General features: G+C 40.2%; 1 protein-coding gene across 2 annotated transcripts in view; it reads right to left on the reverse strand.

Moving 5' to 3' along the window:
• The window catches only part of LOC122793404 (alcohol dehydrogenase class-3-like), a 517,897-nt gene that overhangs the window by 145,996 nt on the left and 354,989 nt on the right, over positions 1 to 16,912 (reverse strand). For both annotated transcript variants that reach the window (XM_044061379.1, XM_044061380.1), the window contains exon 6: positions 13,895 to 14,155. In XM_044061379.1, coding sequence (XP_043917314.1) covers positions 13,895 to 14,155 — 261 coding nt within the window. The remainder of the gene's footprint in view (positions 1 to 13,894; positions 14,156 to 16,912) is intronic.

Consider the following 16,912-nt stretch of genomic DNA (forward strand, 5'->3'; position numbering starts at 1 on the left):
GTCTGAATGAGTAAAAAAAAACTGCAGCCTTGCATTTGAGTGTAAAGAAATGAAAGAAGTTTTAAACACCTGAAGGCTTGTAGTCTTTTGAAAGCCTCACATAGCTATAGGTTATTTGGACTGCTGTACGTTTTACGGATGCCCAACACCAGCTTGTCATTCAAATAAAGAAATAAATAAATTATATATTTTCAGTCTTATAATATGCAGACCACTGACTTACACCAACCCCACCTATGCCATACATCCTGGCCATTGGAGACTCCATTGCGAGATACACTGATGTCCCTCTCATCAGGCTGAGTAAGGGGAAAGTCATGGTCATTTGCTTATCAGGGGCCAGAATCTGCTGCATTATGCATGCAATCAAGTCACTGGACCACAAGTATTAGTGTAACACAGTCAAAATCCATGTGGGTGTAAATGATCTGAGATGTACCTCCCTAAACTATTATGAAGAGACATCATGGAGCTCTCAGAATATGTGTTTCAGGCTGGTATAAGTCTAGCACTGAGCAGCATTTTACCTTCTCCAAAGATGATGCCATAATATTAACAAATGATGACAGACTTTAATAATTGGCTTTGTTTTTGGTGTCACTGTAAGGAGGTGCAGCATTTTTCAGCATGGAAGGAGATGGTCAGCAGACCACACCGCTTCACCAGGGATAGTCTGCACCTCTCCCCTCTAGGCTTTTAAATGTTGGCTAAAACATTGTCCTCCCTCATAGTGCATTTTTCAGGCAATGACAAACTGAAAGTACTTCTGATGTAGCAAATCTAAACCAAGAAAATCTAAAGGGGTCACTGTTTAATGTTAGGAGTCTAAACAGAAAATTCCACTCCCTAGAAGCTCTTTTCACCTTAGAGAATGCTAATGTCTGTGCTGTTACTGAGACATGGTATAAAGCTTTGGAGAGCACAACAACAGTGCAAGTTTATAATGCCTTCCACACATTTAGACCACCTACTACCAGTAGGGACTGAAGGTGGAGGTGTCTCGATTTACATCAAAAATAAATACACCTCAAGGCTGGTCAAAAAGACAATGCACTTGAGCTTCTCTATGTTCAAATCACCACAGGCAAAATCCCATACCACTTCTTTGCAAGCTACAGGTCCCCCTATGACCCAGAAAATCCATACCATGTGTTTAAATTTATTGGAAACACTCACCATCCAACCCAATACCATATTCATGGGTGATTTTAATTTACTCCACTATTAACTGGGAATCATATACAACACTAAATAGACAGACATAGAGATTCCTCAATTTTGTAAACACAAACTCCCTGGACCAGATTGTCAATACACCAACCAGCGATGCAACCATACTGGATTTGGTCCTCACTAATATGGGATAGTTTCACACTCCCCTAGTGAAATTTCTTCTCTGGTATGGTCAGACCATAAAATGGCCTCCTGTGAAGTAAAAATAAAACATGGAACACCAGCTAACCCTGGAATATTCAGGAACTACTCTAAGGCTAACTTCCTTCTGTTAAGTGATAACCTGGCAAAATTTCAAGCCTCCATAAACCCTGAGAATACTGCTGCGTACATGAAACTGTTCACAGAAATCCCATACAAGCATGTTAATAGCTGCATAGTGGCAGCTGTACCCAGCAGGAATAAGTGCATAACTAACTAAAACAATCCACCTTGCTGAAATCACAACATCAATAGGCTTTATGACAGAAGGAGAAAATCATGGCAAAATTAAGAGGTGCAGCACCCAACAGGATAAAAGCACTCTCATCAAACTAAACAAACAACTCAGAGGACAAATAAAGCCTACCCAAGCCAAATTTAAGGTAAATTTGGCCTCCCAGGCCATGGACAACCACAAGGTATTCTTTAGCTATGTCCAGAGCCTCAAAGGCAATATACAGTTGCATGCAGGACTCATTGTTAATAGAGCCACCTATACTGAGCTAGAACGTATAGCAAATCTATTGGCAAACAAATTCAGCTCTAACTTTTCTCCACCCCCCCGACCTTGAAAATACCATAAAATATAAAACTCTCCATGCTACATCTAGGGAACAGGTCCTTAGTGCTCTGTCTAAGGCCAAGAACACTGCATCAATAGGCCCAGACAATATCCCAGGATGCCTTCTGAATACCACGAAACATGACCTATCAGGCCCTCTGGAATTGCGATTTAACTATAGCCTGCAAACAAGCTTTGTGCCTCATGAGTGGAGATCAGAAACAGTCATCCCTCTACACAAAGATGGAACATCTACAGACCCTGGAAACCACAGACCACAATTATCATGGAAATGATCAATAATGAAATAGTAAACCTGCAGACACTGGCCCTACCCAGTCTGGTTATGTCAAGGGCATGTCATGCCTATTAAACCTGGTGTACTTCTTTGTGAAGGTCACCAAAGCAATGGATGAGAGCAAAATGGTTCACACTGCCTACTTTGACCTGGCCAAGGCATTTGACACAATATCCCACTTCCGCATTATTGACAAACTCAAGAGGTTAGGTGCAAACCCTTATGTCACCTGGTGGATGGCCAGTTTGCTTACAGACAGGACCCAAGAAGTTAAAATTAGGGAGTCCACCTCTACAAAGAGGCCAGTCACAAGCAGAGTTCCTCAGGGATTGGTCCTGGGACCACTCCTTTTTGGCATTTACTTCTCTAAGTCAAGGCCAATGTCACTGGCCTCTGGCTGACTAAATTTGCAGATGTTGGCAAAGTAGGAGCTGTCATTGAATCCCCCACCAACACACATGTTCTCCAGGAAGGGCTGACACAGACAAATCACCAGTTTCAGAGCTATGAACTAAAACTAAATGTCAAGAAATGCATAATAGTATCCTTTGGGAAGTCATCCATGCCTGGTAACTATCATATTGACAACACACCCCTTACAGCTGACCCAGTAATCAGGGACTTTGGGACATACACAGATAGTAATCTAGCCTTTGACCATCACGTGTCTACAGTGGTGAGGAAATCATTTTATGATGTGCAAATTTTAAACAAAGGTATGGCATCTAGGTCCAAAGAAGTCATTGTTTCACTGTATTTGGCATTCATCATACCTATCATTGAGTACAATGCCCCCTTTGGTATGTAGCTAACCAGGCATATCCAGCAAGTGGAATGTCCATAGAGGTTCCTCACTAAAAGAATACAGGGTGTAAGTAACATGTCTTATGCAGACTGCCTCAAGGCCCTATCCCTGTATTCTGTCTCTTACAGGCTGGGGGGAATCTATGCCTGGCATACATGGCATTGTCAGACCCCCTCTTTGATGGAACTCATGCATATCCACAAAACAAATAGCACCATAATTGCCTGTTGTAAGACTTAAACCTTGCCTGTGGTATAAATAGGACCTGGTGGAGAGACAGGTATGCATCCCAGAGACTAACCTTTCTCCGGAACAGTCTCCCCATCCATGTGTATCAGAATTCCTCCCTAGTCCAATTCAAGTGTAACTTGGACAACTGGATGGGAAACAAGAAATTCATCCCTGGTTTGGCACCTATGTTGCTAATGAACAGAGGTAATCTGTAAATGGTTCATCTCCCAGGCCCCTGCTTGTAAATGTTTCATCCCCCAAGCCACTGCTTACAGTTATCAAGGGTATGAGAACTTGTCAGAGATATGGGATGCATGGCTAGGCTTAAAAATGCCCTTGTGGTTTTTAGCCTAGTAAACACCTATGAACCTATTATTAGGTGCCATCTTGGATGCCATGTGTTTTAAAGAGTAACTGCTTTTTTTAATTTATTTTTTAGCAAATTTGTGCTTCATTTTTTTCTCATTTTTACTCATAGATTTTATTTTATACATTTCCAGTTCCTTAGTTAAGCTTTTAATGTTCCCTGATACAAGGGTTTATTTTCCTATGGGGTTCTCAGTATATTATCAGCTAATCCCCTGAAATTACAAGAGTTATTGTTGTCCTGCTGATGTAATTTTTTTGGGGCCGGTTGATGAAGCTTGTTTCTTAATGCTGCCACATTTGGTTTAGGCACAAAAGAAGTATTTTAAGAGCCTTCAGTACAACTGTATAAATATCTCATGACACTGGTAAGGTGCAAATATCTGTTGTATCTTTGTCCTAGTGCAAAGAATCAGAAGATAGTGTTTTCATTTGTCCACCATTACAGTTTCAATAAGGGCTGGCAGTTGTCAATCATATAGGTCAATGCTTCCATCAGAAATGTGGGTTCGCCCATGGTTTGCAAAATGCCACAGGAAAGAAAATCCTTGGAATAGCCATAGTCACTAATATGTTGTGCAGTCCATGGCCAAGAAAGAAATGTGGAAGACATGAATATCCAACAGATTCTTTACTTCTTTAGAGTTCCAGTTTCCAAAGAGCTGGATACTTTTTCAAACAGCTGTTGCCATCTACTGGTATATCTTTAAAGTACACCACATTTGTGTTGGCACCACTGACCTGTTGTGTACTACTGTACAATACTTTATTCATGCCAGAAAAGTAAGTAAAATATTGTTTATCTACTCTGAGGATGCCACCCTTTTATTCTTTTCAAGAAATGATGCAGAATGTCTTTATGTCTTTCTGATTTTTCTGTAACTGTAGCCTAACCCCAGCCAAAACTATATCCCTAAATATGAACAAGTACCTCTTCATACCTTATACGTCTTTGAATCATAGGATCATAGAAGTTTACTAGGCTATTGGCCCTGAGGATCTTATAAGCCTAGCCAAGAGTTTAGCCTATGTTTAGACAAATTAGCACCCAATGCCCCTGTCCAGCAAGGACATGGGTGGAATCCCAGGGGTATATTTTCTGTTTCCCATTCAGTTATCCAGGTTGTGTTTAAAAATAGGTAAAGAGGTACTCTGCTTGATGTGGAGAGGGAGTCTATTCCATAAATGGGGGAGTCTCTGGGACACAAATCCATCCCACCAACAAGTCTTGTTGATGTCACAGACCAGGTTGAGGCCGCACGTGCGGGTTACTCGAGTGAAGCTTGACCTGTGGATATGCAGCAGTCCCATTAAGGTGGGGTCTGTGATCACCTTGTATGCCAGACAGAGGTCACCTCTGAGGAGTCTGTATGAAATTGAGTAGAGGGACAGGCTTTTAGCCTATCTGTGTATGATAGATGTTTGAGGCGCTTGATTCTCCTGGTGAGGAACCTCTGTGGTCCCTCCAGCTGCTACATGTGTTTTGCGAGGTACATGCTGAAAGGGGAGTTGTACTCTATAATGGGCCTTATAAGGGAAGAATACAGGGATGTTATGATCTCCTTGTCCCTGGATGAAAAACCCTTACTTATGATGTGGGCCATGTAGAAGGCTTTCCTTACAATGGAAGCAATATGGTGGTCAAAAGTTAGGTTGCTATCAACCTGGGTGCCCAAATCCCTCACGACTGATTGTGTACTTTGGACGTTGTTATTAATGTGATAATTTGTGGGGATGTCACCAAAGGGGATGATGATGCATTTTTTGGTATTCAGCTTGAGGCCATGTTTCTGGCACCAGTCATTTGTCTGAGTGAGACCCTCTTGGAGGATGCCCACATCACTAGGGGAATTGATGACAGCACCCAGCTTGCAGTCATCTGCAAACCTGGTCAGCCATAGCCCACTGGTTTTGGCCTGCACCTCAGAAAAGTATATCCCAAATAAGAGAGGCCCCAAGACCGAACCCTGGGGTACGCCGCTTGTTACGGGTGTACTGCTTGAGGTGACTTCCCTTATTTTGACTATGTGGGTTTTATCAGTGAGCCAGTTTGATACCCATCTGGTAACATATGACTTGATGCCTAGTTGAGAGAGTTTATCTATTATGCACAAGTGGGGAGTAGTGTCAAAGCCTTTAGCCAGGTCAAGGTAGGTGGTGTGCACTATTTTCCCCTCATCCATACCTTTGGTGACTGTCTCAAAGAAGTTGACCAAATTTAGCAGACATAACCTCCCCTTGATGAAGCCAAACTGTATGGGATCAAGTGTTTGGAGGTTGCCAATTTCCTTGTTAATGAGATCCATGATAATCCATTCCATGGCCTTGAAGATCAGGCTACTTAGGCTTATGGGTCTATAATTTTCTGGGTCGGTGGACACTCCACCTTTGTGTAAAGGGATGACAGTGGCTGTCCTCTACTCAGCTGGGATGAAGCCGGTACTCAGGCTTTGGTTGAATAGGGTGCCTAATGGTGCTGCATGTTCTTGCCTATGTTCATGTAGGATGAAGCCTGAGATGTTATTGGGTCCCATGGAGGCTGTATTTTTTGCATTTGAGAGAACAGTGATGACCTGTTCCCTAGATATAAGGGGAAGGGAGCAAGTACTGGGAATGTCCTAATTTACTGATGGGGGGGGGCAGAGGGGTAAAGATTTTGCTGAATCTGTCAGCCAGCAAGTTTGCTATATCTAGCATTTGTATATGTGGTGTCCTTGACCACCAGTTCTGAACAGATATGGGTGATTCCTTTGAGGTTATGGGCATATGTGAAGAAGGCCTTATGATTGTCTCTAGAAGATGTGGCCAATTTGATCTCAAAGTTTGCTTTGGAGGATTTCACTAGTGCAATTATTTGCTTGTTCAGGCTAAGGAGACATTGCTTCCAGTTGGGCATCTGCTCCTTCTTGGTCTTGGACAGCAATTTTTTTCCTTTTGTTATAGAGTTATTTATTGCAGATGTTCACCAGACAGGTTTACTTTTCCTTGCTGAGTATGATTTAGTCTTGTCAGGTAATCCTGATTCCATGCATCTATATAAATGCTAATATAGTGCTTTGGTGTAGTTTTAGATATTAGTGCCAGTTCCTTCAGAGGGGGAGCTGGCTGTGAAAGTGTTTATGCCATCCCTCAGGAGGCTGTAATCAGCTTTGGAGAAGATTTTATGTCTGATCCTAGCTAGAGGGGGTTGGGGGAGATGGTGACTTCAAAAGTGACCGTTTTGTGGTTGGATCTTACCAGGGCAGATGATACTATAGGGATGCTGCAGTGGTTACTCATGCTGGTTAATACCAAGTCCAAGATATTATCACCTCTTGTGGGGGAATTGCCAAACTGCTCCAAGAAATTTGCATTGATAAAATCAAGGAATCTCTGGGCATTTGTATTCTGGCATGAGTAGTTCTTCCAGTCTATGTTTGGGAAGTTAAAATTACCGAGGATCAGGGTAAATAGTTGATTCCAACAGGTCCAAATAGGTGGATTGGGCACCTTGAATCAGATTTGGGGGCCAGTAACTAGCTATGATTTGAATAGGGGTCTTGTCAATGGTTAACTGCATCTGGAGTGTCTCCTGTGTGTCATACTGTTTGACCAGCCTGGAGGTGCGTATGTCTTTAATGTAAACTGGAACTCCACCTCCTTTGGCTTTTCTGCCCACAGTTTGGGGTCTGAATGTGTGATAGGATGAGTAATGAGGTAAGGCTGGGGTGCTCTCTGCAGCTTTGAACGAGGTTTCTGTGACTGCACAGATGTCAGCATTTTTCAGGGTTAGGAATGTTTGCAATGAGTGCAGTTTCATGTTTAGACTCCTAGCATTTAGCAGCATGACCTTTAATTTGTGTTTTGTTGAAATTTTTATGTTGGTAATTTTAACCTCATCCCGTTTCCTAAAAAAGGCACTAAAGGGGAGGGAAGAGCCTTTGCCAGAGGCCTGAAGCCCAGGTGAAACAGATGCAGGCCATCTCTGGCAAAGTATCATGGTCTGTCGATCATATCTTCCCAGGCTGTTAGGTACTAGATCCCCCTGGAATGACATCAGAAACTAAGCCAATTGTTAAAGTCAATCATTTTCTGTTTGTATTGAGGCATCATTCTGGTTGACGGCAGAATGCTGCTTAAGGCTAGGGTCATACCTGCCTGGGACACATAATCAGTGAGCTCTAGCATGGCTTTCTTCATATAGTCCAGGGAGGTACGTCTCAAGTCATTCACACCGACATGGACTATAACATAGTCATAACGGTACTTGTTGTTGAGAGACTTGAGTGCGTTTGTGATATAGTGGATTCTGGCACCTGACAGACAACTAACCCTGCCTTTCTCCTTATCCAGTCTGGTGAGAGGCACATCTGTGTGTCTCACAATGGAGTCTCCTATGACTCAAATGTTGGGTTTATGGTGAAGCCTTAGAGGCTGTGAGGCACAGGTGTGTGGACTATGTGCGGTATATGGTGTGGAGGCCTGTGGAGATCTCGTGTATTTTGCCTCGAAGGTCTCCTTGGGTATCTTTATGTAGAGTACCTCCGCATATGTACGTGTGTGTTGTGTAGGTGTGGGTGGTGTTTGAGGTGTAGTGATTGTGTTGACAACCATTTCAGTGCCAGATATACTGGCTTGAGGGGGAAAGAGCTTGGACTCTAGGTTCCTAATGTAATTGCAACTCTCACAAATTGTGTTCCTAGGTGGTAGTAGTAGATGGTTATCCGTGTACATGTGGCAGTTGCTACACTGTCTCAGGATGCCCATATCAACAACCCTGGGAGGAGAAACTGTACGAAACTGTCCATCCAAATTTGTCAGAATCTGAGGGAGAAAGGCCAGGGAGAGCTAAGGAGTGGGCCTAAAGCCCAAGTGCTTAAACCAAAACTAAGAGCTTAAAATAACACTTAAGATTAACACTTAATAATTTAGACAGGCTATAAACAAGCAGTAATAAATGCAACAGAAAAGATGCAGTTGAACACTTTAAAAAAAAAACAGGCAGAAAGTAGCAGGAAAAAGCAATGCAAGATGAAGTAAGAGAGTAGTAGAAAGAAACACAAATTAGAAAAGTATAAGCAGTTAAATAAAGTGCTTTTTTAAATAAAGTACAAAGGGAGAGAGCAGGAACAAAATATATTTCAAAGTTAAGGGACTAAGGGGGTTGGCCTTTCCAAATGATCTCTGTATTGGGTAGAATGAGCTAAAGAGATGGGACTGGGAGAAGTGTCCCAGATCAAATTTACAGTAGGGTCAGGCAACTGCAAAAGCCACCGACATTAAGAACACAACAGCAATACGGTGGGGGAAGAATATTTCAACACCGATAACAAAACAAAATTCTGCCAGAAAATATATAAATAATTCAGTCAAGCAAAAACAAAGACAGTGCAGAACTCTGAACAGTTAAAGTGCCAAAAAATATACTTATCAGCTCTATATTTCCAGATTGTTTGAGAAGCACTCAAAGTAAGAATGCAAGGAGATTCTAGCAATGATATGCAGGGATTTACAAAAGGGTAATATGTTTATAGCAGCAAGACAAAGGCCAAGCCTTGAGACAATCAGATAACACAAAAGATGTTAGACCAGTTTTACTAACTTTAAGAACACAACAGCAGTAGGGTGGGAGAAAAAAGTTTCAGCACAGATCACAAAACAAAATTCTGCCAGCAAATATATAAATAATTCAGTCAAGCAAAAATAAAGACAGTGCAGAACTCTGAATAGTTAAAGTGCCAAAAATATACTTAGCTCTATATTTCCAGATTTATTTGAGAAACACTCTAAGTCAGAACACAAGGAGATTCTAGCAATGGTTTTCTCCCTCGTCTTCACTCACTTCAATTAGTTCTTCTCCCTCGACTCAGTATCTAAATATGCCATAATCTTGTTTTTTCTCTTACTTTATATTGCATTTCCTGTTTGTATTGTACTAACTTACATTTACTTCTCTAAATTGGCTAAAATTTTTCTAAATATTAAATCAGTATCATATAAGTTATATCAATTCTTAACAAATGTTTTCACATTATGTTCAGTTGAATTTAATTCTTTACACTGCAGATATTCTTTTATTTTATTGTACTATTTTTTGAAGATTGAAAAATTATTGTTCTTAAAATACTTTTGTGATACTTTTTAACTTTTCTTCTTAGGCATCCCCTGAAAATGGGCACCTACCCAGTCAGACTTTCCTGGTAATTAATGTCAATAAATTGTGCTAGTCATAACAAAAAATAACCTCTTTCATTTAACCTCTTTCATTTATTTTATTTTGTGTCTACTTTCAGTAATGTTGCAAGGTGTGACTGCACCCCAATCATAGCTTTCCTGTGACATACTATACAGATTGAAGTATACACACAAGATAGTTACTATGATGATGCATATGGTTTATATATGGTTTCATAGGTTCATAGGTGTGTACTAGGCTAATGGCCCTGGAGCCTTTACAAATCTAACCCATAGGATTACCCTGAAATTGTTCCACCCAACCTTACTTCCCAGTGCCTCTATCGAGCAGAGCCACTGGAGTAATCCCTGGGGTAAATTTTCTATTTCCCATCCACTCATCAAGGTTTCTCTTGAAGAGGGCCAGTGAGGTGCTCTGTTTGACATGTATGAGAAGTCTATTCCATAGCAATGGCAGTCTGTGGGTTATGAACCTGTCCTTCCAGAATGTTCTGTTGATTGTGGTAATGAGGTTGAGGTCACTGGAGCGTGTGGTGTGGAGGGATTGGGATTTTTTTAGATGTAGCATTTCTAACAGAGCTGGATCAGACATGGCTTTGTATATCAAGCAGAGATCGCCTCTAAGTAGGCGATATGAGACAGAGAATAGTTGGAGTTTTTTTAAATCTGTCCATATAGGACAAATTTTTAAGGCCAAGGATCTTCTTTGTGAGGTACTTTTGCAGCCTCTCCAGTTGTTGCAGGTGTCTAGTGAGGTACATGCCAAATGGGGCATTGTACTCAATGATTGGCCTAATGAGAGAAGAGTGGAGGGAGACAATGAGCTCTTTCTTCCTGGATGCAAAACCCTTAGTAATGAGATGTGCCACATAGAAGGACTTTCTGACCACAGTGGGAATGTGGTGGTCAAAGGAGAGGCTGCTGTCAGCCTGTGTTCCCAGATCTCTTATAACACCTTCTGTGTTCAGTGGACTACCATTGATGTTGTAATTCAGGGGAACTGGGTTTTTTCCAAAGGGGATGACAACACATTTTTTTCGCATTGAGCTTGAGGCCATGGTTCTGACACCAGTCGTTCATCTCAGTGAGGCCTTTCTGTAGGATGTCAACATCACTTGGGGAGTTAATAATAGCTCCCAACTTGCAATCATCTGGGAACTTTGTTAGCCAGAGACACTTTGTGTTGGCTTGGACTTCAGAGAAGTAGATAACAAACAGGAGAGGACCCAGGACTGAGCCCTGTGGGACTCCACTCGTGACTGGTCAGCAGTCTGACTTGGAGTCTGCTACTTTCACACTGTGCATTCTATCTGTGAGCCAGTTTGCAACCCACCTAGTGATATAGGGGTTGATGCCTAGCTTAGTGAGTTTTTCTGTGATTTCTGAGTGGGGAATGGTCTCAAATGCCTTTACCAGATCAGGGTAGGCTGTATGAACCACCTTGCCTTCATCCATAGCTCTGCTCTAGTGAATGACTCAAAGAAGTCGACCAAGTTGAACAGGCATGATCTACCCTTCACAAAACCAAACTGTGTGGGATCCAGAGTTTGGAGATTCCCTATAACCTTGTTTACTAGCTCCACGATGATGCATTCCATAGCTTTGCATATCAGACTCATTAGGCTAATGGGGTGGTAGTTCCCAGAGTCTGTAGTCACTCCTCCTCTGTGGAGAGGGATGACTGTAGCAGTGTGCCATTTGGTAGGGACAAAGGCTGAGGTGATGCTATGATTGAACAGGGCACACAGGTGAGGTGCCAGTTCACTCTAAGCCTTTGCTCACTTTGCTGTCCAGACTGTACCATCATCACTTTTTTTTTCTAAAATTCCATATTACATTTTTATTTGCTCTTCTACTCTCATTCACCTTATATTCTCTTATTAATTATGGTCTGATGAGCATATTTTGCCTTTTTTGTCTTCCAGGTCTTTCAGACTACCTGCTTGAGATTATCTGGCAACAGTTTTACCTTTGAGTTCCCTACTATAATCCCCTTATTCATTATTATAAATTATAATTATTATAAATACATCATAGTATATATCTTGCACAGATATATAACTGTTGCTCTGCTCCCACGTGAATGCAAGTCATCTGCAAGATATATATTTTTGTGTGTCCGGATAAGGCCACATTCTGTTTCACTAAGCCTTTTTTCTTATCATTGACCCTTCATCTGTCTGTTATAGTGGATATGTAACATCCAGTCCATTTTTGTCAAATATTATTTCTGATTAACCCAGTGGGTACATCTCCTGGCAATAGTGACTTTGTGCAATGGCCTCTTGTGCAAAATCTGTAGCTATAGTGGTGAACTGATACAAGTGCCATCTGACCTAACCAGGGGAGTGTAAATCCTCTGTCCACCATGGTACAGCAACCTCAGGCTTGTTTATGTAAATAAGGTTGTCTAGTGAGTCCAGTAGAAGAAACATAAGGGCATTGCCTCTCACAAAAATATAGGTTTTGATTACTGATTTAATGCCATTTTGAAAACTTTTTTTATCTTTACACACACACACACACACACACACACACTATATATATATATATATATATATATATATATATATATATATATATATATATATATATAGCTAAATAGTTATATACAGATATTGATATTGATATAGATATAGATATATATTAGCTTTGAGACAAACTGACTTAGACCCTGTCAGCTAAGATATTGGTTGAGTTTTCTTGTTTTTTCTGGTATGAATCATGCCTTAGTCAATTCCAGATCACTGGTCCTTGGATGGATTACACCATTTAGTATTCTCTCTAGTTCTACTTTCTTAGCATGCTCTTGTTGTAAGTAGTGGTACTGAAAAGTCTCATTATTATCTCAATCACCTACTTGACTCTACCCACAGGGATTTCTTCCTTGTCACTCGGTTTTTCGGCTATACAGTATTTTAGACACCTTGTACAAATTTCAGTTAATCCTACCCCGTTGGCTGGATATAATAATAATTTTATTTGGGTCCCACATAAGGGGGTTTAAACACAAACCCCACTTATCTTTAATGATATGATGCCCTTTATTAATGAATTTAGATGGCCTGGAACATAGCATTCAGAAAATTATCCTCTAAAACTGAAATTCATGGCCTCTACATTAAGGAAGTTCCCAAGATTGTTTTAAGCTATATAAACAGCTTCCAGGATATGCCTCCACCCAAAATATAACTATATTTCTCTAATACTGAGTTGATTCATGTTTCTGGCCAGTATACATTTTCAATACTGACAAAAACATGGCAAAAAAAGAACTTCAGTCCAGGTATACTGAAAAAATGCATAACCATAAGCCAAGCTAAATATGTCATTGCTTTTTACATTTAAATTAAAATTAATAAACTATTTTTAAACAGTATACTCTGGTATATATGGTATATGCCTGTTGAAACCATTGATTGCAATACAGTTTAGTTTGCATAGCCTTTTGTTTGTTTCTCACTTCTTTACATCATTTAAAATTCATCTTCATTAACTGCATTATACAAACTCTTCATTTTTGCATGTTCTTAATTTGGTTGTTTAAGTAAATTGTTTTAAGCAGTTTAAACTAAAAAAAATACTCTACTGAATAAATGCTTTGAAATAATTTTGATAGTCTATACAGATGCAGCAATTTGTCAACATTCATCGCAGTTGTGTTCTCATTTTGTTTAAATGCAACTGCTTTAAAAGCAGGCGTTGCAAAGTGTCCTTTAAAACTAAGCTACTTGAATGTCTGTAGTTCATTTATTTCCTGGTAAATAAGGCTTGTTTATTTTATTGGTTCAGTATGCTGAACCATAAGAGTTTGCTGCAGTTTTTTTTTTCTATCATGGCTGCCACATAATTGCTTAATTTTGTTAGCAGACAGATCATTCCATCCTGTGGACAGTAGATTGGAACTGGTCTGAACCATCTGTGTTTAGGGGGGGCATGGTATGTCTAAACAGAGCAATTGCAGTTTTCACTTTTATTTGAACCATAAGAGATTTAAATAACACTTTTGAAAAAAAAAACATACCATGATATCAATATTTCCAGTGCATTCAATCGCAAAATTCACTCCTCCATCTGTTTTCTCTCTCAAGACTTCATGAATGGGCTTGCTGTGATCCTTTGGATTGATGCATTCTGTTACACCGAATCGTTTTGCCTTCTCAAATTTGTCTTTGTTGATGTCAACACCAATAATACGTGATGCACCAGCGTTCTTACAACCCAAAACAGCAGAAAGACCCACTCCGCCCAAACCAAACACAGCACAAGTAGACAATGGTTTCACCTTAAAATAAGAAGAAAAAATAATTATTAGTGCTTCAGATTCATTTGTTTAATTTACAGTCTGATCTTAAAGATATGCAATTTACCAGTACATAAAATCACCAAATTACAAGTTTCGGTGAAGTTATTATTTACATACTATTGTGTTGTCTTACTTTTGTTTCATTTTTGATTTCTTAGGAATTAATATGTCAGTTTATTTTTTTTAATTTTTATTTTATTTAAGACTTCTTCTGTGGTGCTGGTGGTAAATACGATGTGCTCCAGGCAGGCGTTCAAATCCAGCAAACTGACTAGTATGAGTGTAGTGTTAGATAGGACTAAGTTTACCCAAAATATATGATGCGTTCACTTCCACTAAGGGGAATCATTTGTACCACTAGGGCCAGTGGTGCAATGGACACCAAGTCTGACTATGGATCAGAAGACAGTGGGTTCAACTCCTGCCTGGTTCAATTGGCACATTTGAGGAGCAGGATTAGATCAATGGTTAAGGTCTTTACCTCACAGATACAAAGTAGAGGGTTTGAGTCTAACCTTTGGTTATTGGCTAAGCTTATAATAATCTGCATGCTGATAACCTACTAATCACATATCAACCTATTTATGTTTCACACCTGACTGAGGATATTGTCCCAGTCAGCACAAGTCCAACTCTGGCAACTCCTCGGTGTGGCCCATACCAGAAGAAGCTCACTACTGGAAGAGCATCTGAGCATTGAGTCCTCCTTCTCCATTCACAGGCAATGGGCTAGAGGTCTGACAGTCTGATGGAATAAGATAAGGCAGATAAGGACCATCAACTGTGGCACACAGTGTTTTTCCATACCCATACGTCCTATCCCTCTGCATGCTGATTATATTGGCTGACTGGGCAGGCTACAGGGACTAGCCTGAGCATGTGCCCAAACCCTGAGGCCATAGGCTGGCCATGCCTGTCAGCATAGTCTAGCCTGAGCACATGCCTCAACCTTGAGGCCATAGACAGGCCATGCCTGCTGTAAGCTATCTGCCTGAAAATCAATGTCATCACTCTATACTCCAGCCCCCTCCACAGCTCCTTAGAGTGCCACTTGCTTCAGGATAGGCACATTTATCCTCCCAGCCGGCACTGTCAGATTCCCAAACCACTACTTGAACTTGGGTCATCTGAGTTATAGTCAGAGCTTTATCCCTCTGTGTTACTCGGGTAGCAGCATGTACTGGTTAATTTGGTATAATTCCGAATACACTGAAAGGTAACTTTCTCAATAAGAACCTCAGTGTGGCCTACTGCTTTGAACCACAATTCATTCCATCAAAGGGAAAAGAATCGCTTTACCAATTAATATATTTACTCTGAAGTTACGTTTTGGATGAAATTCTAGTATTATTAGTGTGGCTTTTACATTTATAGATGACAGTAGAGCAATCACAGTACTTTATATAGAAAATCAGCTACAAACTTACAATAATTTTAGATGTGCTATATTTTTGGGTTAACCAATTTATTATCCACATGGATACTCATTTGTTTCTTACTGTATCCTTCGAGAATGAGCTTTACATTTATCTGATTTTATGTTTTATTAATATAACTAGATTGTAGCTGAAAAGCATGCTTTGAGCTCCAGTAAACTTACCTGCAGAAATAAATAAACACATAAAATAATAAACAGAAACATCAAAGTGCTTTTTCTTAAACCCTGTAAAAATGCACCATCTTAGAATTAGACAGGGCCATACATTATTAAAACTGTTAAGGCTGGACCAGTGATTCAGGTTTAATATTTACAAGTAGACAAGTAGACTGGGTTTGGAGAAAATGTATCAGTGATATCAACAATGTGCTGGGCTTAATAACACAATATTTTTCAGCTACTGACACTAGATAATTTGTAGCTTTGATAACTATATTAAATTCATTTCTTCAACCCTTCATACAATAGTGTGTCATTTTATTGTACCTATGCATCAATACAGTTAAAAAGCTTGAAAGGGCCCAGACACATTCCCTGAAAAAAAACATACTGGTTAAATGAACTGTCTTATGCTGACAATTTTGACATATTACAGCTGTAGTCAGTTATATATAGAATATTGATGGATATGTTTTGAGTATGGCATAATTAACTCCTTGTCAAACAAATTTTGATTTACTCCTTTTTGCACTTCTTCTAGATATAGAGGCACAGGTAGATTTCTGAAATTCTGTGTAAACAATAGGTTTACAATGGACACACTTTTATAATAAGACGCTTACCTAGACTGTGGAAGAAACTCCTACCCCCGGATTTACTAAACTTCCATGCAGGACTAACTTAATCCTGCATGGAAGAGCTAATTTAGGAGCAGGACGGCAGTGCACCATGCATAGTAATGAAGGCATGCTGGCCGAGCTCCTAGGCTTACACGGAGCATGTACAAGTTCAGGGGGTGTGTCTGAGAGCAGAGCTCTCAGAATAAACATACTCCTGCAATGTCAAAAAGCAGAAGCTGTTAAGAAATGAGCAAGATCACACACAGGTGTCCCCATATCTCCAACAGACCCCCACGTGTACAACAGCAACAGGACATATAAATTAAAAGAAGAAACCCATCTATAGCTTTTAAAACACAGATCAAAGCTAACAATAGGTGCACAGGTGTGCCCATCGCTTAGCTATGGTTAATGTAGCTGAAATAGCAAAAGGAGGATAAAAGCAGGATATGTGCAAAGGAAGCAGTACAGCAATATTGTGGTGAGCAGAGCGTTTGCCTCATGAGCAGTCAATCCCGG

This window comes from Protopterus annectens, chromosome 2.part0 (genome assembly GCF_019279795.1).
Source record: "Protopterus annectens isolate FY-2018-M chromosome 2.part0, PAN1.0, whole genome shotgun sequence".
NCBI lineage: Eukaryota > Metazoa > Chordata > Ceratodontiformes > Protopteridae > Protopterus > Protopterus annectens.